Source organism: Meleagris gallopavo, chromosome 3 (assembly GCF_000146605.3).
Source record: "Meleagris gallopavo isolate NT-WF06-2002-E0010 breed Aviagen turkey brand Nicholas breeding stock chromosome 3, Turkey_5.1, whole genome shotgun sequence".
NCBI classification, from domain to species: domain Eukaryota; kingdom Metazoa; phylum Chordata; class Aves; order Galliformes; family Phasianidae; genus Meleagris; species Meleagris gallopavo.
This window is the reverse complement of record NC_015013.2, coordinates 63913301-63938321: the sequence shown is the minus strand read 5'-3', so window position 1 is coordinate 63938321 and position 25021 is coordinate 63913301. Positions and strand designations below refer to the sequence as shown.

The following is a 25021-nucleotide window of genomic DNA, read 5'->3' as shown; positions in this document are numbered from 1 at the left end:
TCCTGAATTTGCATGTTCACAAATTTGCACCCCAACATTTGGGCATGCAAATTTTCATTCTGTTTGTGTGCAAGAGGAGGAAGTACACATGGATAGTAAACGCAAAGGTGCAAACCCAGTTTGGTACTATTTTAAATATTTGATATAGGCTTTTATTTAGGCTGAAAACTGTTTTCTTCAAAATCCATTCTTAATGCAATTTTAACTAGCATTCCAGAAAAAAATACATTTCATTAAACATTCTATTTGTACAAAATCTTATTTTAAAATATTTACCATTTCATAATGTACACTTCCAATAACTTTGGCTTTGCTATCCAAACAGCCGGCAGGACATTCATACCTAAGAAAATAAAATATAACTTGGTTTTAGAATCTGAGATCATATAAAGGGAAAGCATTCCAGTTTGCATACATTTAGAATAATAGCCTTTCAGAATAATAACAATATGTAACACAACTGTAATGTAATGTAATGTAATTGTAAAATTGACCATACCTATTGCAAGTTGTTCCTTTGCACTGATCTCTTAACCTTACTTCACATGAAACAATCTGAGCTAAAACAAGAAAAGAGCAATTTCATTGAAATTAGATAGTATATAATTCCAAATTTGTTGACTACTTGAAAAACAGTTGAATTCCTTACACATTTGCTGTGTGCTTATTACTTCATTTTTCTCAGTGTCCTCACTGCCTGTGGAGCCTGAAGGTGAATGAGTTCTTGGTCGGCTTTGTGCTGTTGCATCTTGGGCTTTGGATCGTTGCCGTTCAATCTCATTGGTTTCCTCTTCTGGCTCATGAGGAGAATAAGGTCTCTCTGAATCTTCTATTTCAGAAAGCAAGTGAGAAAAGATTTCTCACACAAAATGTATTTATGGAATGTAAAACTCTTAACATGTTTTCGTAACACAATTCTGTTTTCATAAAATGGTCATTGAGTATAAGCAAAAAAGCAAGGAAAACTTTCCATTGTTTCATAAGAAGAAGAGCTCAAGCTTCATAATACATTTCAATTATCCTTTGTATGCTGACAAAAGGTAGATTTTTTCTAGAAAAAGCAGTACAAATGAGGCATGAAAATGACCCTAATACTTTTTTGAACTATCTTCTTTATGCCATCAGAAAACAAATAGGTCAAAGGAAATAATTCAAATAGATGGTGAAAAATTTTACCAAATTCAAAAATAGTTTGCAATTAAGTAATATGATTTTCTAAAAAATTGTACCTGAAAATATGACACATAATGTTAATAATTTTGAAACACTCATTACTAAACCTAAAGTTTTCACTTAAATAAGAACCATAAGGAAGGTGTTTGGAATCTGGGGCTTTTATGGTCCATATGAATAGATAGTAGCTTTCAAAAGTTTCTAACTGAAGCAGCTGAGGTACATATACACAGAGCAAAACAAAAAGAAACACTTGTTTCATGATGTACTATAATTCAGTGCAATATATACAAGATTATGACAATTCTAAAAAATGAATAATAACACTAGCTGACAATTTAATTATTAACTCATTCTTGTTTTGATCTTCTCTTATAGTAATGCATATTACTATGTCACTGAGCTAATATGTTTCCCTTTAAACAAATCACTGCATAGACTTCACTACAATTTACAAAAACCCTATAAATAACATACAGAAAAAGTCTACATTTTTGTGTACTAAAAGCTCTCATACAACAATTAAATCAGCAGCGCACTCCACTCTCTCATGATGCTCAGCCTCACATATCTACCATACATAGTACTTGATCTCATTCGGTATGGTAAAGCAGACCCCTACCATGTCTTTGACTACATGCATAATATATTCTATTCTACTAACTTAAAACATAAGAAAATTATGAGAAAATAAAGCAAAAGGTTACATTTCTTTGTCCAGTTATAGTTATACTGCTAAAATCCTACATACCTCTGTAACAAAGATTTTCTCTGCAACCTCCTCCAAAACTAGGGGGACATGCAGAACAAGGACGACCAGGCTTATAAGGAGCATGTCCCCACCAGTTACCTCTTCAAGCAAAACAAAACAAAACAGTTAGTAAAATATGCCATAATAAATTAATATATTAACAATAAGCATCATTCTATATGTTGACAAATACGTGATGAAATCTAATATTAATGTAGACCATAGCATTGCTTCAATAAATTGAACATGCTATAAGTCATTTAGAAGTACACCAAAAATATTAGAAGTAATGCCATTAGCTGCTCTAATATGTGTGTGCATGTGTGCGTGTGTGTGTTCTATATTGGCATAGCAATGTAAATCTAAATTCTTCAATTATGTGAGAACTGGCTCCACTCCACTAAATGGAATAACCTGTGGGATGTGATCTTAAGCATCAACTTCATGTTACACATACTTTAAGGTCAGGATGGGGAGATATATTTATTTTACAAAAAAAAGTCACTCAACATTGAAGGCCAGAAAACCAAAGCTCTACAAAATCACAACAGTATTTGTGCAGCCAAGACTGCATTGGGAACAATGCTCTACTTTGTAACAGTACAAAAAACAGAAAACTCAGACCAATTTCCTTCTGGATTATTTCCTGGATTACTACAAAGTATTTCCCCCCATTCAAGATATTTTTGGGTGTCAGATAACTTACTTAGGAGAATAATTGCATACAAGATAGACTGCTTTTGGCCAAATCTGTCCCCAGATGTTCATGTTATGACACAAATTAATTGCACAACCTATTCTGCTACTTGTAGCCCAAACAACCTATGGAGAAAAAAAAAAAAGAAAAAAAAAAGAGAGAGAGAGAGAGAGAAAGATGTGGAAATTAAAGCTAACTAACATGAAAACACAACTTCAACACATAGAACTCAAATCACAAGAGATGCTATATTCTGTTCTGTTATATATGGGTTGAAGCAACCCAGCTAAAACTGACTAAAGGCCTCTCATGGCCTTTTTCATTAGAAAGAAAAGCTTTACATTGATAGAACATACATGATGTTTATTTTAAATAGAAGTTCTGAGCATGTATTTGAAACTGCAGCAAATGTTTTCAGCACATTATCTGAAGAACTGATCCTTGAAACTAAAATGACTTATTGTAACTCAAGGTTTTCTACTCAGGTTCCTATGCGTTGGAGTTCTCAGCATGAACTAGGAATGCAGAAGGATTCAGATTGCTTAGACTGAGAGAATGGACACTTGTCACTCATGAGAGAAAGTGACAAACAATAAAACTATTAAAAAAAAAAGGTCATACATCAGTAAGATCCCGGTCTTAGATTTTAAATGAATATGTCTTCATGTTATTGCAATATATGATGTCTGTGCTCCTTTATACATCTACTGAAACACTTTTTATTGCAGAACTCAAAATAATTTGAGAGACAAAGTTGGGTTATGTTCAAAGCAGACAAAAACAACAGATGTTAATCTTGTATTAATTTAAGGGAAGTCAACTATGTAGTTCCTTCAGGACTTCGGGAGTTGAAAAAGATATATACTTTGAAGAAAATAGTAACATAAGGAAGTATATATATGTATTATAAATTATGCATGTGACAGAGAAGTGTAATTATAGTCACTTTTAAAGAAATTGTAAACAAAAATATGGGAATAATTCTCTTCAAAAAATAGATAGAATCATAAATTGTGATAGTAAACAAATAGAAAATAAACTTTTTGAAATGGAGCATTTTGCAGTTTTCTAATAACGTATCAAAAAAAATTATGTAGATTTTATTAGAATCTAAAGATCATGTATTTTCCATTTACTGAAAGCATGACTGGCTCCCCTCAGAAAAAAAATAAATAAATAAGAAATAAAAATAAAAAAAATTGAAGTTACATACCTAGACTTCATGAGCAGAAAATAAATTAGTTCTTATGCAATTTCAAAATCTTGCTGAAGTTAAAGAAATGTGTTATAAACTGTACTTAACTGTTATTTGACCTGAGGAATTCATTTAAGAAAGCTTTTTTCATTTAAGCATGCATATTCCAGAAAAGAGTACCAGCACGCCAGCTGGCACAGAAACAAGATTATGCAAAGTGCACTGAGCAGCCACACTTAGTACCGGGTATTGTGAGCTTTTTCCTTAACCCTGTTAAGGAGGTGATATTTATGAAGAAGAAATCTAAAGATCTGCATGACAGCCCTACTCAACATCACCAGTACCCAATGTTTGTAACTAAAGAGTCTAGCAAAAAGCTCCCTTCCTGCTTTAGTACCACCATACACACAGTAAGACTATTACGTTCTACTTATCATGCAGTGACTAACTGGAGGTTAGGATTGCTCATTTCCTTCCATAGCTGACAAAACACAAACTGACCTACATACCTGTGTATAATGTGTACAAACAGGACCAGAGCATTTGTAAGGACAATATGGGTTGCATTCATGAGGATGTGGATATGTGAAATCTCTCACTTCATCATACCATGCTTGGACATGAAATGTTGGAGGTCTGTACCTATGAAAGCCAGAAGTAGTCTGTTAGATCACTAAACAGCTGTAAGTTCTGTCACTGATAGAGTCTATCATACCCTTAAAGTAATAAGCAACTTTTAGATTTCAAAAAACGATAATGGAGTATTTAACAATGTCTTAAATACCTTCCCCAGTGTGCACCCAAATTCTGTCCGATGGACGGAAGGAGGCTTGCAGGCCCATGCTCCCACAGACACGTTTCAGCCCATGATTCTGCAGATCTCTCCAGTTCTGTATCCCATGTCTGAAATTCGAAATAAAAGAAATTGACACCTGCTCAGAAATACTTGATGGGTACCGCATATACCTTAAAACAGAAAGGCAAACCAAAAGAAAGCTAGGAAGACTGTTCATTTTTAAAGCTTCTGCTACTGAGAAAAAAAGTGACAGTACAATTGTGTGCCTATTATATAAGAAATTGAAAAGTTTCCACAAAGAAGAAAAAAAGTTTTAATCCCTTCCCAGATTTCCCTTTTAGAAAGCCTGTGCAGGCACTCTGCAGTGAATAAAAGACAAATATGAAACTGAAAGGCTTAGTTCAACTTTTCAAGCTAAATTAAGTGCATTTTCTGTCTTGTGAGATTTCTGTTTAGTAACAGGCACTTTTCTTAGCCTAAAGAGTATTATCTAACACGCTTTCAACATAAGACTTTATTTCCTCTAAACCAGTAGTTTATTTGAAATGAAAGTGATTTTTTCTCTCTCTTCTATAATCAGCTTTCACTGAAATAATACACAATGCAAACAGAAAATATGGAAACCAGAACAACATTGTCAGACATTGATTTATGGCTTGGTTGGTAAGAAAAGGAGGAATTCATGTTAGTAAGAGGCTTAGGACAAGTTAAATAAAAAGCATCACTTTTTTCTCCTTTTCTTTAAAACATACAGAAGAACAGGTTTATAGCTGAAAGGCAAATGTAAGTTTCTGTCTTTCAAAAACATACTAAAACTTACTCATCTTTAAAAAAAATTAAATTATACTGTGTAAGTTTAACATGTTCATCTAGGGTTCACTCAAAGTGGTCCTTGTTAAGCAAAGTACCCATACTACTGATTGGCCTTTTAAATTTATTGCTACTTGAAGAAGCTTAGAAGTTTCTAAATATCTGACTCAGCGATAATAATACCCAGGCTAGGAAACTGAAATATATCCAGGAAGGAAGAAAATTGCTTATAAAAACAATTATTTCATCATATGTTCAGAATTAATTTCTTTCCATTAGACCGTGTTATCTAAGTAACAATAATTCAGTATTTCCAAACCCAAATTCCCATGTAGACACTGTAGGTCATGTCTACAAATTTTTGGCAGAGACTGAAGGTAAAGAACTCTTAATATAGCCAAAGAATACAGAAATATAACAGAAAAAATCCATGCGCTATAATTTATTTTTCTATTAATTTTGATATGCAGTTTTCACTTTATTAGATTACTCATTAACAAAAGATATGTTTTTGGTTATGCAAGAAGATGATTATGGAAAGACTACTTTCACTCAATTTAATCCAAGTTTATCAATTCTTTGTTCTCTTCAGAAGACTCCAGTGCTACTGCATTTCCATTCTGTCTGTTATTATTAGTAAAAAATTTACAAGATACATTTTGACTCTCAGAATGCAGCAGTTATTCTGACAGAATTCTTAAATATAACAATGTATAATAATGATATAATAATGCTCTTACCCTACATACGGATACTAAACTCCCCAACTCTAGGATACAGTAGTAATTTTCTATTTGTCTGACTGGGCCGGTATTAAAATGTCATAAGCCATAGTTCTAATCTCAACTCAGAAAGTTTTATGGGTTTGTATAAATCTTTTCTCTCTCCTTGCCACACTATCATAAACAGTCCTGCTTCCTACATTGTCTAAAAAAAAAAGAAAAAGAAAAACAACCAAAGATTAACACGTCTCCCATATATATAATATTTTCTTATAAGCAATAGTACAACTACTTTGTCATTCTGCTATAGAATTGCAACACTGCAGCATTTTAACATAAATGCCATACAATTTGTCCTTGTATATATTGTACAACGTGAAGTCGGCTCAGAATCTTTTATCACTTAGATTTAGTTCTGAATAAGTCCAAATGTAAAGCATATCCTGAAGGGAAGAGAGACCCAAAAAGGAAGTCCATAGAAAGTGGAAGCAGGAACGGGTTACCTGGGAGGACTACAAAGTTGTCCAAGCAGCCAAGGTTCAGGTTAGGAAATCTAAAACCCACACAGAATTAAATCTAGCCAGAGACATAGAAGGGAACAAGAAAAAAATCTACAAGTATATCAGTGATTAAAGAAAGGCTAAAGAAGATGAGGTGTAAGCCTTCTCCTAAAGGAAATGAGAGACCTGGTCACAAGGGATATGGAGAAAGCTGAGATGCTTCTTTGCATCAGTCCTCACCAGCAAGGGCTCTAGCCACACTACCCAAGTTGCAGAAAGCAAAGGAAAGAACTAGGAGAAGGAAGATCTGCCCTCTGTAAGTGAAGATCAGGTTCAAGACCATGTAAAGAACATGAAGGTGCACAAGTCCATGGGACCCAATAAGACTCAATCACGAGTTCTGAGGGAATTGCTACATAAAGTTGCCGAGCCACTATGCATCATATTTGAAAGGTCATGGCAGTCTGGTGAAGTTCCCACAGATTGGAGAAGGGAAAACATAACCTCTATTTTCAAGAAGGGTAAAAAAAAGAAGATCCAGGGAACAACAGGTCGGTCAGCCTCACCTCTGTGTTTGGCAAGATCATGGAGCAGATCCTCCTGAAGTCTCTTCCTAGGCATGTGCAAATAAAGATGAGATAATTGGTAGTAAACAACATAGCTTCACTAAGGGCAAATTGTGCCTGACAAATTTTCTGGCCTTTTATAATGAAGTTACAGCATCAGTGGATAAAAGAAGAGCAACTAACATCATCTATCTGGACTTGTGCAAAGTATTTGACACTGTCCTGCACGAGATCCTCGTCACCAAATTAAGGAAAAATGGATTTCATGGATAGACCACTTGCTGGAGAAGAAATCGGCTGGATGGTCACACTAAGAGAGTTGTGGTCAACAGCTCAGTGTTCAAGTGGAGACCAGTAATGAGCAGCACTCTTCAAGAATTGGTGCTGGGACTAGTGTTATTTAACATCTTTGTAGGTGACACTGACAGTGAGATCAAGTGCACCTTCAGCAAGTTTCCAGATGACATCAACTGAGTGGTGCAGTTGACATGCTAGAGGGAGGGATGCCATCCAGAGGGACCTGGATAGGCTTGAGAGATGGGCCCATGCCAACCTCATGAAGTTTAATAAGTCCAAATGCAAAGTCCTGTATCTGAGTTGGGGCAATCTCAAAAACAAATACAGGTTGGATGAAGAATGGCCTGAGAGGAGCCTGAGAAGGATTTGGGGGTGCCACTTGATAAAAGACTCAACATGAAGCAGCAATGTTCCCCTGCAACCCAGAAGGCCAACCATATCCCGGGTTACATCAAGAGAAGCGTGGCCAGCAGGTTGAGAGGGGTGGCTGTGCCCCTCTACTCTACTCTCCTGAGAGCCCACCTTGCACTCAGTTCGGTAGACCCCAATACAAGAAGGACATCAAACTATTGGAGTGGATCCAGAGGGAAGACTATCATCCATGAAGATGATCAGAGGACTGGAGCACCTCCCCCTATGGGGCAGGCTGAGAGAATTGGGGCTCTTCAGCCTACAGAAGAGAAGGCTCTGGGAGACTTTTTAGGAGACTTCTACTACCTGAAGGAGACAACACTAAAGCCGAGAAGGAACTTTTTATAGGATATTGTGTCATTATTCCTGTAAAGACAGAACAAGGGGAAATGGCTTTGAACTGGAAGAGGGTAGAGTTAGACTAGATTTTAGAAAGAAATTCTTTACTGTGAGGGTGGTGAGACACTGGAGCAGGTTGCCCAGAGAGCTTGTGGATGCCCCTCTCCCTGGAGGCATTCAAGGCCAGGCTAGATGGGGCTTTGAGCAGCCTGGTCTAGAGGGAGGTGTCCGTGCCTAATGCAGGGAGTTGGAGCTACATGAACTTAAAGATCCCTTCCAATCCAAACCATTCTATGATTTTCAACTCTCAGAAAAAAGTGACAGATTAGGGAATTGCACTGTTTCGTTATTGCTGTTTTTCTCCATGCAGATTTTGAAATATTATATGCAGCTATTTTAACTTAATGATTTTTGCATGTTTACAGCAAAGTAGTCAGTAGTAGTTGCTCAAAGCAATTCCTCAAGTTTGTGAACAAATTATTTAAAAAAAATTTTGAAAACTAATGATAGCTATACATGACAGAGACATCCAGAGCACTGCAATAGTCTTTGATAAAGAACTTAAATTCACCACAAATTTTCCTGACCAATGTGCACCCAAACTCCAAAGTACAACTGAGATTGGATACTGTCTTCAACTGTTTCTTCAACTAATTTTGTTTTTTTTTCATTAACTGCTTCTTGTCTTTAGCCCTAGTATAAAATAATGTTACTCCTCTCTGCTTGCCATGCCAGAGATAGGCATGCCTTCCAGTTTCCAGGCCACAACCTTAGCTGCAGCAAAGATATAGTCTTTGAAACAGAAGATGGGCTGCAGTAAAGGTCTTTGCAGGAAGCATAATGCAGAAGACTATTCTAGCAATGAGGAGTTTGGGCTCCTTGAATATTTTTGCCTGTTGCAGTTATTCCTGACTATGGAAAAGGATGGTCTGTGAGCCAGAGGCAACTCTATCCTTCCCAAGAATGTGTGCATGAGACTGTCTCAGACCGGAATTTGCACAATTAAGGGCAAGAGGTTCTAGTTTATGGCTCATGTGGAAATCAACGTATTTCTTTTTACGTTATCTATATGCACATTTCAACATCATTTGTTCTGTCATCAACTGTTCTTTAAAAACAGCTTCGGTACAGTTTTATAACACTGGAAAAAGAAAAAAATGTAAAACTTGAGCAATTCAGATTATAGTACCTTTGTAAAATGTCTGAGATAATATCTAATGGGAACTGCATCATAAATCAGAATTTAAACAGAAGCATAAAAAGAAATGTTTATCAAAAATACAGTACAGAATTTCAACACGTTTCATACATGTTAAAGTTTAACCATGAAAATCCTGATGAAAAGTGATAAGAATTTTTTATGAGAAAATCATCAGAAATCTGATAGCAAAATCTGATAGCTGTATAAATTTCTCAGTTATATGGCATGCTCAAACACATGGTAGGATGATCAATTAACAAATAACTCCACCTTCAAAATACTGTGAGACAATGAGATGAATCACGTATCAAAAAGTTTGCATACATATTTTAGTTTTGCAACAAACAATTCCATGTCTTATTTTCTCCCTGATGTGTATACTACACAATGAAGTCACTTCAGAACAGTCAGCTGTTCAGGAAATTCTCTGTGTGTGCTGGAGAAGAAAGGACTCATTCATTTGTTTCTCAACCTTTAACACCTAAATCCCTTATTTCTAAAGCCAGACATAAAAACTACCTGGCATGGATATAATGCATATATAGCTAGCATGGTTTATTGTTTTTGTTTGTTTGTTTTTTTGTTTTTTGTTTTTGTTTGTTTTTTTTTTATAAGGAGATCATGAAGAAATATCCACTTACAGCACAATTTAACATTGCTTCTTCTTCATCAAGACTACATTTGAGTTCAGATATACAATAATTACTCATGTTGTTGATGGAGACATATTTCAAAGCTAGTTCAAGTTTCTCATCATATGGAGGTACACCAAGTAGAATATGAATACCTACAATAAGGGTTGATCTGAAAGTAATATTTCCTATTAAATTATGTTGGCGCACGAAGTCAGAGGTGGACAATGGTGGTATGACAGTAGAAGATGAATCTTCCCACCAATATTCCATAACATTTGGTTGTCGTGTGGCAGATAGCAGCAGAGGAGCAGTCAGACAAAATGGTGTCTGACATGGAATTACACACGAAGCAAAGGAACATTATCAGATTCCTCCATGCAGAAAAAAAATGGCACCCATTGACATTCATTACACTTGCTGAACATTTAAGGAAACCAAATAGTGGATGTGAGCACAGTGAGGTGGTGGGTGGTACATTTCAGCAGCGGTGATAGCAACAAAGGATCACGTAAGCTGATGCAGATTTTTTTGTGCGTATCACATAGGCTCTTATTCATCGCTGGTGAAAATGTCTAGCTAATGGTGGTGACTGTGCTGGAAAATAGTATTTTGTAGCAGAGAATTTGCTATATCAAATAGTTTTATTGTGTTCTTTATTTCCATGGAAACTACAATAGATAAAAACAGGAGGCATTACTTTCAGAGTGACCTGTGTAGATCTTATTTTCTTACCTTCTTTCTGTACTATACACAGGTATTGAATCCTTCTTAATTCTGGCTTTCTCAGAAAACTATTGGTATTAACTTACCACATTCCTGCAGATTTAAACTTCATCAGCTTTACTAAGTCATGTACATCATCCATGGCTTTTACAAGACATGTACCAATTTTACCAGTTTGTTGACCTAACCTCAACTAGAGAGATATTAATCTCTTACATTCCAAGCTGTGCCTGATAGTGGATGGCTAGAACACTCAATACACACATATTCCTGAGAACTGCAGCTACCACCAACGTCAGACAGGTAGGTTCTCATGAAGACAAAGGATGATGTTCTTCCCTCATTCTGCCTTCCATTCTGGACAGGAAATTACTTCCTACTGGTCTGGTTCCAAGTGATGGACAGATTCATGAGTCCAGCTCTACAAAATTCTCTAGAGAAACAAATTGTGCTAAGTGTGTTTCATTGAACGAACAGAAATATTTGGCATATATTTTAGTGATAGTTGACCATAATTTTAGAGATGCTCACTGAACTTCAGTTGTTGATATAAACATTGCAAAATTCAGAAATACAAAAAGGAAAACAACAAAACAGGCATAGGTAATACAGAGTTTGCTGCTACTCAAGATCAACATCCTGCAAGGCAGACTCCCTCAAGCAAGTGTTGTTTTTTTTTCATACTTAATCAAGATACTATCTCTTAGCTTTTAACCTTGCCAAATTTACTTTTTCTAAAATCCCCCAGCACATACAGACACAACTAAGTTCACAAGCAATCTGCCTCCTTATGACAAGCAAAATTTTCTTCTAATGAAATATGCACATTCAAGACAGGAGATCTCAAATGCTGGAAATCAGTTTCTTGACCATTCAAGAGAACATACATTTTTCTGTAGAAACTTACCAGCATAAGCAGTTCCTTTTTACACCTGTATCCTCATATGTGACTATGAACTTTTCAGGTATCATTGCTGTGAAGCATGTTCCTCCATATATAAAACCCTTAGCTGAAAGTTTAATGATGCTCTAGACTTGATTCCATTATCTATTCTGAATAGTTTACCATTGACTTCTGCTATCCAAATAACTATGCTCAGAGTAAAACTGTTATCCCCAAAATTATATGTGAGCTGGTGTGCACATCATGGGCATTGACTAAACTTCCAGAATCTGCAAGCAGTAAGAGGAAAAAACATTCAGCTATACATATTCCCACCTTATAGTCTCAGTTGGGTTTATTTTACTGTCTTCTTCTGTTAGATTTGGAAAATAACTTGCATATCATCCAAGTACCATGATTATTTACAACTTTTCTGCATTATTCACACTTATGTACTAAAACATTCCCATCCATGAAGGAAACAATGCCAATTTTTTAAGACTGTAACACCATCACATACACCATGATGGAAGTCGGATCAGATTAGGATTTTTCAATGGCAGAATTTTAATTTAGATCAGGAATGTGATTTTGAAATGAAACTCCTAATCATTCCCACTTAGTGTACATCACAGAGCACTCTTGGGGTACAAACCAGATTCCTTCTAGACAAAATGCTGGGAGTTGTGTTCTAAGAGCACATCTAATGCTTTACAGCTGTTAACGGGTTTTCAGTCTACACCAACAGATAAGACCCAGATCAAAATAGAAAACCCTGAAATGTAGAAAGTATGAATTTCAGGCCCTTGGCACCAATTCTTTTGCTCTACAAAACCTGCTGTTGTAACACAACACTTGCTGACACATGCACTGCCTTTCTCAATATTTTGTTAAATTTGTGTGCCAATAACAATCCTAGAGCTTTGCAAACCTTATACTAGATTAGCTGAGGCTAGCACCAGCCTGGTTGATTAAACTAAATAGTGAGAGCAGTTACCAATTCCAGTTGCCAATTTTTCCCCTCAAGAAAGTTTTATAGGCTTAGCAGAAGGGATGTCACATGCAATGCAAATCTTTTAAATATTCCCAGTTTACAACATATCATATTAAAATAAACCAAAACTAACACCAGATTAACTTCACAGACTGGACTACAAATTGTGGTATTTAACCTCTGTCAATATGGGGTTCAAGTAGCATGTATATTGAAACCAATGCTCCGCTTATTGAAAAGCTGCTTCAGAGAGGATACTGCAGCTTACAGTATAACTCAGCAACAGCCAAACCAATCACATGGGGTAGGATTAACCTTCCTGGAAATTAAACAGGCTCAAAGTAGATACAGGCATTTGAGCTAATTATCTAAATTACCTTTGTAGTTACATAGACAAATAAGCATCTACAGAAAGAGATAATTTTAGCTACCTATCTTTAACTGAGAGGAACTGTGTGCTGGAAATTCTCATTTCTCTCCACTAATTATAAAAGAGATTGGCTCAAATGCAGACATCTACACCAGACAACAAAAGCTTGGTGAGATGAATCTCACTATTTATATTATATGAGTGTTAAATCAAGAGGAAATTCTCTACCCAAGGCAGATCAGCATAAGTGAGTCCACCAATTACAGCAACAGGTGTTGCATCAAAACTGAGAAGCCCAATAGTTCAAAAACACAGTGATAACAATTTAATTGGAGAGATTTTCATATATGCAGGAATAAAGAAAAAATTGTATGGAAAGCAACTGTATGGAAAGAAAAAAAAAGAGCTAAAATTTAAGCTCAGTAAAGATGGAAAAGTAAGTACAGTGAGCACCACTTAAAGTAAACATTTACCATGGCATAGTATAAATACTTCATTGCTGTATACATTCTAAATATAGGGAGAGAGTAGTAAAGTAAATACCACAGTACAGTATGGGTATTTATTTACTGTATTCTTTAAGACTAATGATACTAAAAAGGAAAAAAAAGAAAAGAAAAAAGGGAAGATGAAACATTGATTAAGAAACGTCATGAGCAACTAAGTCAGAAATACACTTAACAACCAGAAATCAGCTATGTGGTAGCAGCATAAAATGGCAGAAAGGTACAGCTGAAAACAACTTCAAGAGATGGATCTCAACTACATTTTAGCCTTGTACTGAGATGAATCGAATATTTGTGTGTTGTCCACTTTTTAACAATTAAAACTAATAATGGTAATTTCTGAATAATATTTATTGCCTTTTTCTTCAGAATTTTATGACTGTAAGAGTAAAGAGTTTTTTCTTGATAGGCAACCTAAACCTCCTGCCCTGCAATGATAGCTGATTTGTTGTTGTTGTTGTTGTTGTTTTTATTTGCATGTAAAAACAAAACAAAACAAACAAACAAAAAGAAATCACTCTTTCCTGTAATAACCTTTATTTATTTCCTAGATTAAAGAAACTCAGCTGTCTCTCTCCTTCAGTCCTCATAAACCACACATTCTGCATTTATAATCAACCCCATTAATCTCTTTCATTCACCATGAAGTGGCTAGACAATTCCTAAAATACGGCCAAAGCTGGACATTGTGTTTCAAACAAGGTCTCACCAGTTTCACACAAAGAAGTCACTCTCTTTCACATATTGTTGGCTCATTATTTTCTAACTCAGTGTAACTTATGGACAGGGTAGTGTTACTCCTAGCTATTATTTACTCCTTGAGTTTCACCTACTTGATACTCTACTTATTCTACATCTTGCAGTTAAATTTACTTTATTTCACCACATTCATTCCAGGACATTTCCTCCACTTGACAAGTTCTGATAATTTTTAAGTAATTCTAAAACAATCCCAACCTACGTTACTGTATTCTCCAGTTCTAAAGTGCATTCCTTGCTCATCTAAGTCATTACCTACATGCTTAACTGAAATGGGACTTGCTCTGACATCATCAACATTTTTGACCCTTTGCGTGTTTAACACCAAGCTTCTGTCACCTTTAACTTGTGTTGGGTAAAGAGTGTTAAAACCCTTCCAGAGTTAAAATGAGACACCCACTACTTCTACCAGTATACTACACTAGTTAACTACCAGGTCAGTTTTCCTTGTTCTCACTTAAGGTGAGATAAGACAATTTCCTCCATACCTAGCCTTCTGAAGGAAGTCCATAAAAACTAATGATAATTAACACCTCTGAAAAGTCACTTACTAGCATGCAACTGAGAGAGCTACCTTCAAATATATCAAATTCCGTGCTAGCCTGAGGTGACTTGCATAGTATATAGCAGAGTGAACACAAAACCCCAGGAGTACTGAAACACCAGACAACTGTCCCTGAAAATACAAAAATGCCCATTCTAATAAGTACTGATATGCTCCTTAAACACAAAGAAAGCACAGATAAAATCATTAAACTTTCCAGTAGCAGGAAAGTTAGGCATCCATTTTCTGTTGGAGGAAGAGAGCTTGTCTAAAAGTAAAAAGGTAAGAACCTTACATGCTACCACGTGGTAGACTGGAGTTATAGAGCATTAAGCTGGGCAGAGATCCTTGAATAGATCTTGAGGTTACAGCTACTCTTTTGGAAGAGAGTAAAGAACAGGAATACTGCGGCTTTTGCCTGGAAACAGGAAAGCAAGATGAGGCCAAAAATATTGTTCCCAAACACTGAATAAATTGCTCCAATATTTAGAAGTATCTCTCTATTACAGTTTCATGTGTTTGAGCTTATGTGTTCAAAAAGTAAAAGCCAGGAATAGGAATGAGTAGACATGACTAATCACATTTAATTCTGTGTGTACTCTAAGAGTGTTAAAAACACCCTTGCTGGAATAGTCAGGTTTCCAAGGTGTTCTGAAACAGTACATTTACTTTGCTACTTTTTAAAAGCAGTGCATAAAGACTTTCTATTAGAAGATGACTAAAAATCATCTATTTGCTTCTATATTCTAACATGAATGGAAAAGAAACAACAGTGATCACAGATGTACAAACTGATCTTGATTTCTGCATTTTGTGCATTGCCAAAAAATGAATTACACGTTCATTACAAATAGTATTCATAAATATGCATAGCTAATTATAAACTGACCACAGCACAGCTCCTTACCTCAAATCCTAGTACTCATTACTACTATAAACTAGCTGTAACTGATTGCTTTCATGCAGCAGTTTAACAGATGCTACAGAATTTCCTGGACTTTGAACAGGAATTAGTCACAGTATCTCACATACGTGTCACAATGAATGTTCGCTTTTAAAAGGTGACCACCGCAATTTGATATTAGTACAGTAGAAGTGAATTGAACTTACTGTAAGAGATCACAGTGATCATACGTAACATCGTCCTACTGACACAAATGTTTAAATAAAATTTAAATGAAGGGAATTAGAAAAATATGTCTAAAGAGTACTTGACCATTCAGGCAGCCAACAAGGCACTGAGAATGTATATACTGCATTATGTAGTAGGTATCACTCTTTCTTGAAACTGTCTGGAAACACAGACAAAGTTCTGGGTTTAATGCAATCTTCCTTCATAATAAAGTAAAAGTTGTCCAGACATAAGATAGTCTTCTTAATGAATTATGCCTTTTTTGACTATTATATTCACTCCACTTTATGCCAAATCTAAGATTGAAGAGTACTTTTATAGAAAATAGGCTGAAGACATATCTAATTTTTCAACATCGTTATTTAAGAAATAAATATATTTTTTATTTTCCTCAAATAAAAAATGTTAAAGAGGGTGTCATAAACATGAAAGACTACATGGAGTTGCTTTCACAAATCTTGCTGATTCTTACTGTGTTTAGCCTACTTTATGTTTAAGCTCTGATCCCATTACTACTGATCAATAATTTTTTCTGTTTGGGAGGGCAGTGAAGGAGTCCTCTGTCAGCAAAATAAAGGATGAACAATATCTGTTCTATGTTGCTAATTATTTTCATTATGGGAAGGCTAACAGTAAGCCTTTCTGCTACTTTCCACTTTCAGTTTCTTTACTTAGAGTTGCTTAGTTGTGGTTGGCATTCTATCAATAAAAGTTATAACATGGACTTATCCACTCGCTTTCTTGGCCACTTCACATTGAACAATCCTTTTCTAAAACAGCCAGAGAGAATAAGAGGGTAAGTCAACGTCACTGAGCTCTTTGATGCAGTGTCAGTAAGTTCTGAGCACAGGCAAAAGCTGAAGCAATTCCATCAACCTTTGAAGTGGAGCAGGAAAGTGGAAAACCAGAGAGAAAACAGACAGGTTCACTCTGAAAAAGGCTGCTCTCTTTCTGGCAACTATAGTGCTCTCTGGCCATTTAAGGGATTCCACAAACCAAGGTTTTCTGCTTGAAGGGAACAGGAATTGTCTTTAACCAGGCTATCCAGACTTTCTGCAAAATGGACAAGAAAAACTAGAGACATGTAAGAGTTTTATCAGTAATGTCTAGGAATTCCAACAGGAGGCTGTCATTCAGCACACAAAAGTTCATCACATCTACTGCAAGGTCTCAAAGTTTCCTAATGCTGTTTCAGTTCTCCACACATTGAAGCACTGAGATTGACTCCTGAGCATACTTCAGTTCTGTAGCTACATAGGTAATAGACTGAAAATCTCAGCTGAGAGCTGACAGACCTGTGCAGAAACCTGCTAAATCCATACATACACAGATCATTATATGAAGCAGCATAAAATTGCTGAAATTATTTCAATCTCTATTAGAATAGCCATTGTGATGACATGGAAAATGTTTTTCTATTATCCATGCAAGAGCTCTCTGTACTAGTGGGTTCATTTTATCCAAAGTTGAATCATCTGTATTTAAAAACTGCAGGAATTTGCTTGAGAAAAATGAAGAAAAATCCAAATTAGTTATAGTCATTCTTCTTCTTCTTCTGAAGCCTTCATGAAGCTACTGAACCAAGTTGCAAGTTTTCAAGATCCCTAGAACAAGGCCGGGAGGAAGCCAGTACTCATCCAGAAGCCACTTTTGAAAGAAAAGATACAGTATCAACACTTGCAACACAACTCTATGGTAGTTTTCAGATAGATAAGACCTTCTGAGGAAATACATCAGAACAAACTAGGTATATTTCTAGCTTTCCCATGAACAAAATATGGATGCAGTATTGCTGTCAGATGCACATAGATGTTTGTCCCTAAGAATTATGAAGTATAAATATGCTAATCTGAACTTTTGAAAAAAGTACTCCTACAAGATTTTCATTTCCTTCACAAGGCTTGCAGAAAAACAAACAAACAAACAAAAAAAGTAAAAAATCTGAAAATCAAGGCAGGAGGCAGGGGCTTTGTGATGACATCCCTAACAGGTAATGGCAGGATGTGGACAACAGAAGACTAGAAATAATTAAATAAGAAGCCTAGAAAACACTGATGTTCCAAATTATTTTAATTACAATACTTTGTTGTCTATCAAACTAGGAAGTTGAACGCTTTTCAGTACAAAAAAGGGACATACAAGAAATGAAGATCTCACATAAGCTGTTCAACTTATTTGCTTGAGAAAATATATATATTTATATGAAATCAATAACTGAGTACTAAAAGAAAGGTTTAAAACAGAATGCATTACAAATTCAACACTCAAAATTTATTTTGTAATTTTACTCATGGTGGGTCCCAGTTTGCAGGGTGTAGCTGTCCAGAACATAAAGGAACTAACAGCATCTTATCCATCTTACAATGACTATTTTTAAAGTGCTGATCTCAGCTTTCAAGGATATGTTTCAACTGTATTAAGCTACAATGCTGACAGTAATAAAAATAGTATTGTTGGATAATTTCAATTTATTGTGAGACACCCATAATAATAATAATAATACAAAAAAGATACTGAAATAGGATTAGGTGATAGAGAAGTTATAGAATTATGATGCCTAAATATGTTTTTTCTAGTTTTATTAACAGTTTACAATTTAGTAATAATTTATTAACAATGCAATAAAAGCTTGTCTAACTAACTGAAGGTAGAATAAGGCTCTTCATGACAATCCAGTTTCAAAGGACAAACCAGTATACTGATTTTGTGATTGGCTAACAGTCTCTTGTAAAATACCGATGACAGGAGAATGCAGAAGTCTGTCTAAAGTCAATTTACCAAATAAGGACAGAAAAAAATGTGTTGCCTTATATGTTCCAAGGCTATTGCATACACTGGCAAGTGTATGAGAAATCATGGCATTTTCCATTTTTGTCTTAAACAGCAGGTCTGTGCCAAGGGATGCTGGGCAGTAACAGACAGCAAAGCACAGACCAGCCTCAGAATAGAAAAGCCTCACTATGACACTGTTCTGGTCAGACTCACGACTGCCATCAGAAGTTTGCTTCAGTTCCCTGTACTACTACAGACATCTTTTCCACAGTCACCCCAAGTGACTGATGAGAAGGCCACATTGGGTCAATGGCTCAGGATAGGAAATATTGAAAGCACCATCAATTTCAGCTCAGGAGTCTTGGAACATTAGCACAGAAACATCATCTCTCACTGCTCTCTTAGCAGTGCTGTTAATCCTTGCACACATCATGAAGAAAAAAGATCTTCACTCCTTTCTGTATTACCGTTTACTGTACACAAAAAGATAAACATCCATAGAGTATGGACTTGCTGTATGTTTTCATAACAAGCTGCTCACCATTACCTCAAGACCTTTTTTTTCCTACTATCAAGCTGCAATACTGACAATTCAAAAAGTCTCAGGGCTGAAGGAAGAGCTCTAGGAAAGAATGATCTAACATGCAGTCATAAGATCATCTGCAGCCACTGCAGAGGAGGCAACTGAATATGTCGGGTTGCTGTTCCCTACACAGGAGCTCAGCCAGGTCCTCACACCAAAAACTTTCTATACAGAGAAAGAGACAGAAGGTGCACCTATATCAGAATTAAGCAATGAGAAAAAAAAAAAAAAGGAAAAAAAAAAGGAAATTGATACTTTTAACACTAACAAGTTGCAAGGCCTAGATAGTATCAGTCATGAATTTGGAGGAACTTAATTATGAAATTGCTGAATTACTGTGTAGCATACAAATTGTCTTCCAAAACGGCCTCACTAGCAAAATACAGTATATGAGTGCTAATATTTTAAAATGCTTCCAATGGATTCTGAGAAACTGCAGACCAGAAACCGACTTCTACTTGGATGATTTGATAGGCTAAGTTGTAAAATAAATACTTGGATAATACAAGCTCCTCCCAAATCTATCAGACTTCTTTGAAAGCATCATAAAGATACAAAAAGGTGTAGTTAAGTCTTTTTTGCAAAGTCTCTCACTAAGTTCTTAAAAAATAGAAGAAAAAAAAAGCTATGATGAAATAGCCGAGATAAAGAAATAAAGATCCAGTTTAAAGGAAAAACATAACCATAGTAACAGTTTGTGTAGCATACAATTATGCGGAGAGTTCTGCAACTTTTTATCACAAAGATATATATAGACTCAAGTATTTAGATTCATAGAAAAGAGTTCGTTCTCGAACTACTGGTAGAAAAACAAAACAAAGTGCCGATTTAGAAAGTCCCTAAGCTGCTGTTTGCTCAAAGCTGGGAGTTTTCATTGCAGAAGTTTCTCTGTTTCCATTCTCTACTTTTATCCTCTTACCCTAGGAATCCCCTACTGCTCACCACCAGAGCCAATTACTTGGGAAGATGAACTTTTCATCCGGTTAGTTCAGCCAGACAGCCATAAGAATGTTCTGTTTATTACGCATAGCCACTAAACTTTGCTGCAGTTAGTAGCTTTGGGTCACTGAACTGTGATAATCTCATAGCCTTTTTCTTTTACAAGGCAAAAGGGTAAAGTTTACAGCTGTACAGAAAACCAGTAATTCAACCCTTTTTCTTCCTTCCTAAAATCTAGATCTTACAAGATGAAGTCCATCCTCAAATACAAGGGAAGTCAAAGGCATGGCAAAGAACTACAGAAATCTGTACTTGAGTAGCACCATACACACACTATTTTCTATCACTACAAGTGTCTGTCACGGAGGCTAAATCAAAACTGCAATGTGCTGCATGACATGGAACATTATGTCACGGTTTATTCTTTTCGGTCTTCATACTGTATCATCTACCTGCTGAATACATTATGCAAAAGTACATTAGTGTAAAAAAGTTTTCTCCTCTGCACAACTCAAAAAAAAAAAGAAGTGTTGGCCCTGCAGTTCTCTCAAAGATATGGCTGATATGGCTAGCAAGGTACAGACCAGCGCTTGTACATAAACTGCAGTTCCTCATTTCTCCCAATCCTTAGCTATTCATTCCCACCCTCTTTTATCAGCACCACTACTCATCTGATTCAGCCACGTAAGGAATCAATTCCAAACTCAAACTGGCATAAAATTAAAACTACTGGGAAAGGAAAGGAAAAAGAAAAGGGAAAGGGAGACATGTTTCTTATTCTTTAATCAGTTAAACCAATTTCATCATCAACTCAGATATGTACCAGTGGCAGGAGCAGGACAGAGGCATTTTCAGGTAAAGCTGACTGTTAGTTTAGCATGGTTGAAAAATATGAATTGTGTAATGAGAGAAGACAGCTCCCACATACTTTTTCTCAGCTCCAAACACACTTGAAGATTTTAAGCTCTATAACAGACTTACAGAGAAATAGGCACATGAGTGAGGCACCTGAACCTTCACCACCTCCTCTCAGATTCTGTACACTGTTAAAACGTCGTTTTCACCAGTAGAGCCAGCTCTGTTTTCAAAGAGGGACTGTACTAGTATAAAGGGCTGCTCATACTGACATGGCTGTGCCCATAGCAGGAAGGTTTCTGCCAGGAGTTTTATACTAATAAAGCACTCCAAAAGTAGACAAAAATATTTCAGCTGTACTTCTCTACTCACTAAATATCAGGAAAACAATTAGAGGGATTTCTGAACTTGCCTTTGTAAGGCCTCACATATCTTAATCATATTGCAAAGATCTTTCTTTTAATTACTTTTAAGATTCTCAACAACATCCATCCTTTATCAAAGGAAAAAAAAAAAAGAAAGGCAAATACAGTTATAATTCCATCCATAATTGGCCCTTTGACCTTTCTGTAATTCACAAAACTGACCCAGAGGTCACAAAAGCTTCTGAAACCAGATCTAAGAGTGCTTATCTCTTTTTCTGGAAAGGCCACAATGGTGGCACACCTTACTATGTGTCCAGAAAAGTAAAGTGTTTATTAAGGTGTAAAAACATGTATCTGCCTATATTCAATTGTGGATAAGAGAACAGCACTAATAATTATACAGCTACAATATCTGTCAGAAGTTATGAGAGAATGGACTTTGCCTCTAAGTTTATCTCTTGCATATATGCTCTGTAATGACTGGGCATTAGGTTCCCCAAGACTTTTTTGTTTTGTTTTGCCACTTAAATGACAAAACAAGCTTCCCTGATGAACTACCATGTTTATTGCTACCTCACAGCTCAATCCGGGGCTACCTCATCTCATGTGCAATTTTGTACTCAATTCTTTGAGCTAGGAAGCAATTGACCAGGCTTTATGACATCTTATGTAGAAAAAAAGGTAGACAGCCACACAGTCATAAACTGTATCACGAAATGTGTCTTCCAGCATTCACAAATTCAGTCACTATCTTCTTCTTCTCAAGCAGTAGACGTGTTCTTTCCTAGACCATCCTCTTGGTTCACCATCTTCAATTCTGCTTGCTTCCTCCCTCTACAACCTCCCTTCTCAAACAATCCCAGGCTCAGATTTTCCAAGTAGCCTCTTAGCAGTCTCTAAACCTCCTCCTCTAAGCTCTGATTTCTCAGTTTTTCTCCATCCTGAGAAACCAAGCTCTTCTCCTAACTGCATGTACTAACCAAATGTTCTTTCCCTTTCTGCTGCCAGTTCCTCAATACCTCCCCAGGCACTCTCAGTCTACTTCCAAGTCCTTCTCATAGCTTCCTGCATCTGAGCACATCTCCATTCCTTTATTCAACCAGTTACAGACTTTTTATCTTCTCTAATTTAATAGTCTTTCCTAGTGTAATTTTACAGAAAGAAGGCTAGACAACTTTTTTTTTTTTAAAGTTTCCCAGAAAAAAAAAGAAAAAGAAAAAAAATCAACCTTCATTTTTAGACACAAAAAATGTAATGCACATTCCTGAAAAGTTTGAAAAAAAGCCCTCAACAAAGTTTAAGGGTATGTGCAGACAACAGTAACTGAAAGGGCTAAAGAGGCTTAAGATACTATCCTCTTTTTGTTTGGAGACAAATGTAGTAACTAATTATTTGAATGTGCATAGCCTAATATAATAAAATTCATATAGTACATTCAAGTTAAACTACCTTTATTGATGACTTAAGCAAACATGGTTTCTCTATGACACATACATTCTCAGTTCAATGACATCTCCAAGCTAAGAGAGACATCACTCCAAGCTGGGAAAGATATTGAGATGTGCTAACATGATCCTCTGTCATAAACTCACAATGAAAAGTGTTATATTTGGTGTAATGTTTGGTATTAACAACTCAGTAACACTTCCTCTGATGAAGGATCAGATAAATAATACACACTATAGATACAGGAGTAAGATTTGGGTGCTTCTACAAGAACAAGACTCTAGAGGAAAATGTGCCCATTCTTGTTAAAAGCTCCAATAACCTAGTTTGATCTAATCAACAAGAAATAGATAGTGTTGAACTATGGCATGAAATTTAAGTTCAAAAACATGGGAGATTTATATCTACAAATGAACTAAAATAGACAGACTTCTATATGTCTGTATATTTTACAGAAGACAGATTAAAATACAGAAATTATGTATTGCATTATTAATCTGTTAAACATAGGAACATACAGAACTCCAGCACATGCCAACTCAAACAGAAGACCTTATAGGAGCCTCCTTTTGCTCAGAAATTGCATCCAACCTAGAAGCATGGGAGAGAATCCATGTTATTTTGAAGCTCCATAGTTCAGCGCTCTTCTCAGATGGCAACTTCATAGGCCACAATCAACTATTTTGAATAATGCAATTTTGGAAATTGGCCCTTTATCCAAAGGAATTGCCTCTTAAAGTCAGGAGAGCTATGAGAGATTAAACCTATTAATATCAATAAAATACAAGAGCCATACATAAGCATTTTTATCTAAAAGTTCACTCCTGTACAAAGTAAAAAATAAACATAAAAAATAAAAAGAGACAAAAACAAGCACTCTTAAGAAGAAATCAGGCAAGCTATGACTGAAAGTATGGTGCTTTATAAAGTGACAGTAACTACTCTAAAGAACATTTCTTTCTGCATGTGGCTATCAGTTTTTCCTTACCATATATTCCATATTGGAAGCTGGTGGATACACCTGACCCCGTAATTTATTATGAAGATCCAAGATACTTTGCATATCACTGTCTGTGATAGCCCTTTTCCCTCTCTGCTTGGCGATCCACCACTCACCATCTTCATCCATGTATTTTTCCAAAAGTTCCTCTAAGAGCGTGGCATTGGGAAGAACCATTGCAGAAACTGCTTGAGCTATGAATAGCAAGGTAGTTACTCTGAGCCATTCCTGCACTACATACTTCATGATGAATGATCTCAGAATGCTCAGGAGTTAGCTCCAAGACAAAGTCTTTTTTCCAGGTCTGTTGGCTGCAAACGCATAAGAGAGAGTAATGTAATTTGGAGGTTGAAGCACTGGTCTGTATGAATTCATTAAGCAAAAAAGTCAAACTGTAGTGTGTATAGAGTTGGCCACTGTTGATTTAGAGGGAGAAGCCAGAATGCTGCGTGTTATTTACACTAATAAATACAAGCTGCTGTTTGGAAAGATTGCTTATCTTCAACCTTATGAACTTCAGTTGTCCGAGTGCTTTTGTATACACTCTGGCATGCACATTTCAGTGTCTGCATACAAGAAAGCATGCCTTCTGCAGCTACTTAACAGAAGCCAGACATCAATGAAGATTAGCTGTAGATAATTCTCCTAGTACTGGAATTTATTTTAAAAAAAAAAAAAGCATTCAATTTCAAAATGTTAAATGAGAAACACAGTGGAGTTGATACAAAATATCCATTCTTCATGCATTTCAAAACATGACTGCGATGAAAGCTTTTATTTTATGATTTCCAAATACCTAATGGAACTAAAGTTACTCAGCTCTGGCAAAAGAATGGGGGGAGATGGGGGTCATCCCACTCATCGAAAAAAAAAAAGAAAAAAAAAGCACGGACAACACTTGAAAAAGTACTACTGCATCGAGAACGCAACATGCCAACGCCGTCTGTTACGTGACTGAGCGATGCGAGGAGGAAAACCACGGTGCCTCCCTCCCCCAGGGGAAAAAAGCGTGAATCCCGCCACCGCCCGAGCCGGACCCGCCGCTGGGAGCACAACA

General features: G+C 36.1%; 1 protein-coding gene across 2 annotated transcripts in view; it reads right to left on the bottom strand.

Annotated features, from left to right (window-relative positions):
• CRISPLD1 (cysteine rich secretory protein LCCL domain containing 1) overlaps positions 1-24313 on the bottom strand; it is a 33697-nt gene extending 9384 nt beyond the window's left edge. The window contains exons 1-8 of one of the 2 annotated variants that reach the window (XM_010709046.3): positions 23953-24313; positions 4601-4719; positions 4326-4458; positions 2631-2746; positions 1925-2025; positions 650-829; positions 500-560; positions 277-343 (exon numbers count right to left, since the gene is read on the bottom strand). In XM_010709046.3, the coding sequence (XP_010707348.1) occupies positions 277-343; positions 500-560; positions 650-829; positions 1925-2025; positions 2631-2746; positions 4326-4458; positions 4601-4719; positions 23953-24210 (1035 nt within the window). In that variant the 5' untranslated portion in view covers positions 24211-24313. The remainder of the gene's footprint in view (positions 1-276; positions 344-499; positions 561-649; positions 830-1924; positions 2026-2630; positions 2747-4325; positions 4459-4600; positions 4720-23952) is intronic. The other variant, XM_010709047.3, reaches the window with a different exon arrangement.
• Positions 24314-25021: the final 708 nt, after the last annotated feature.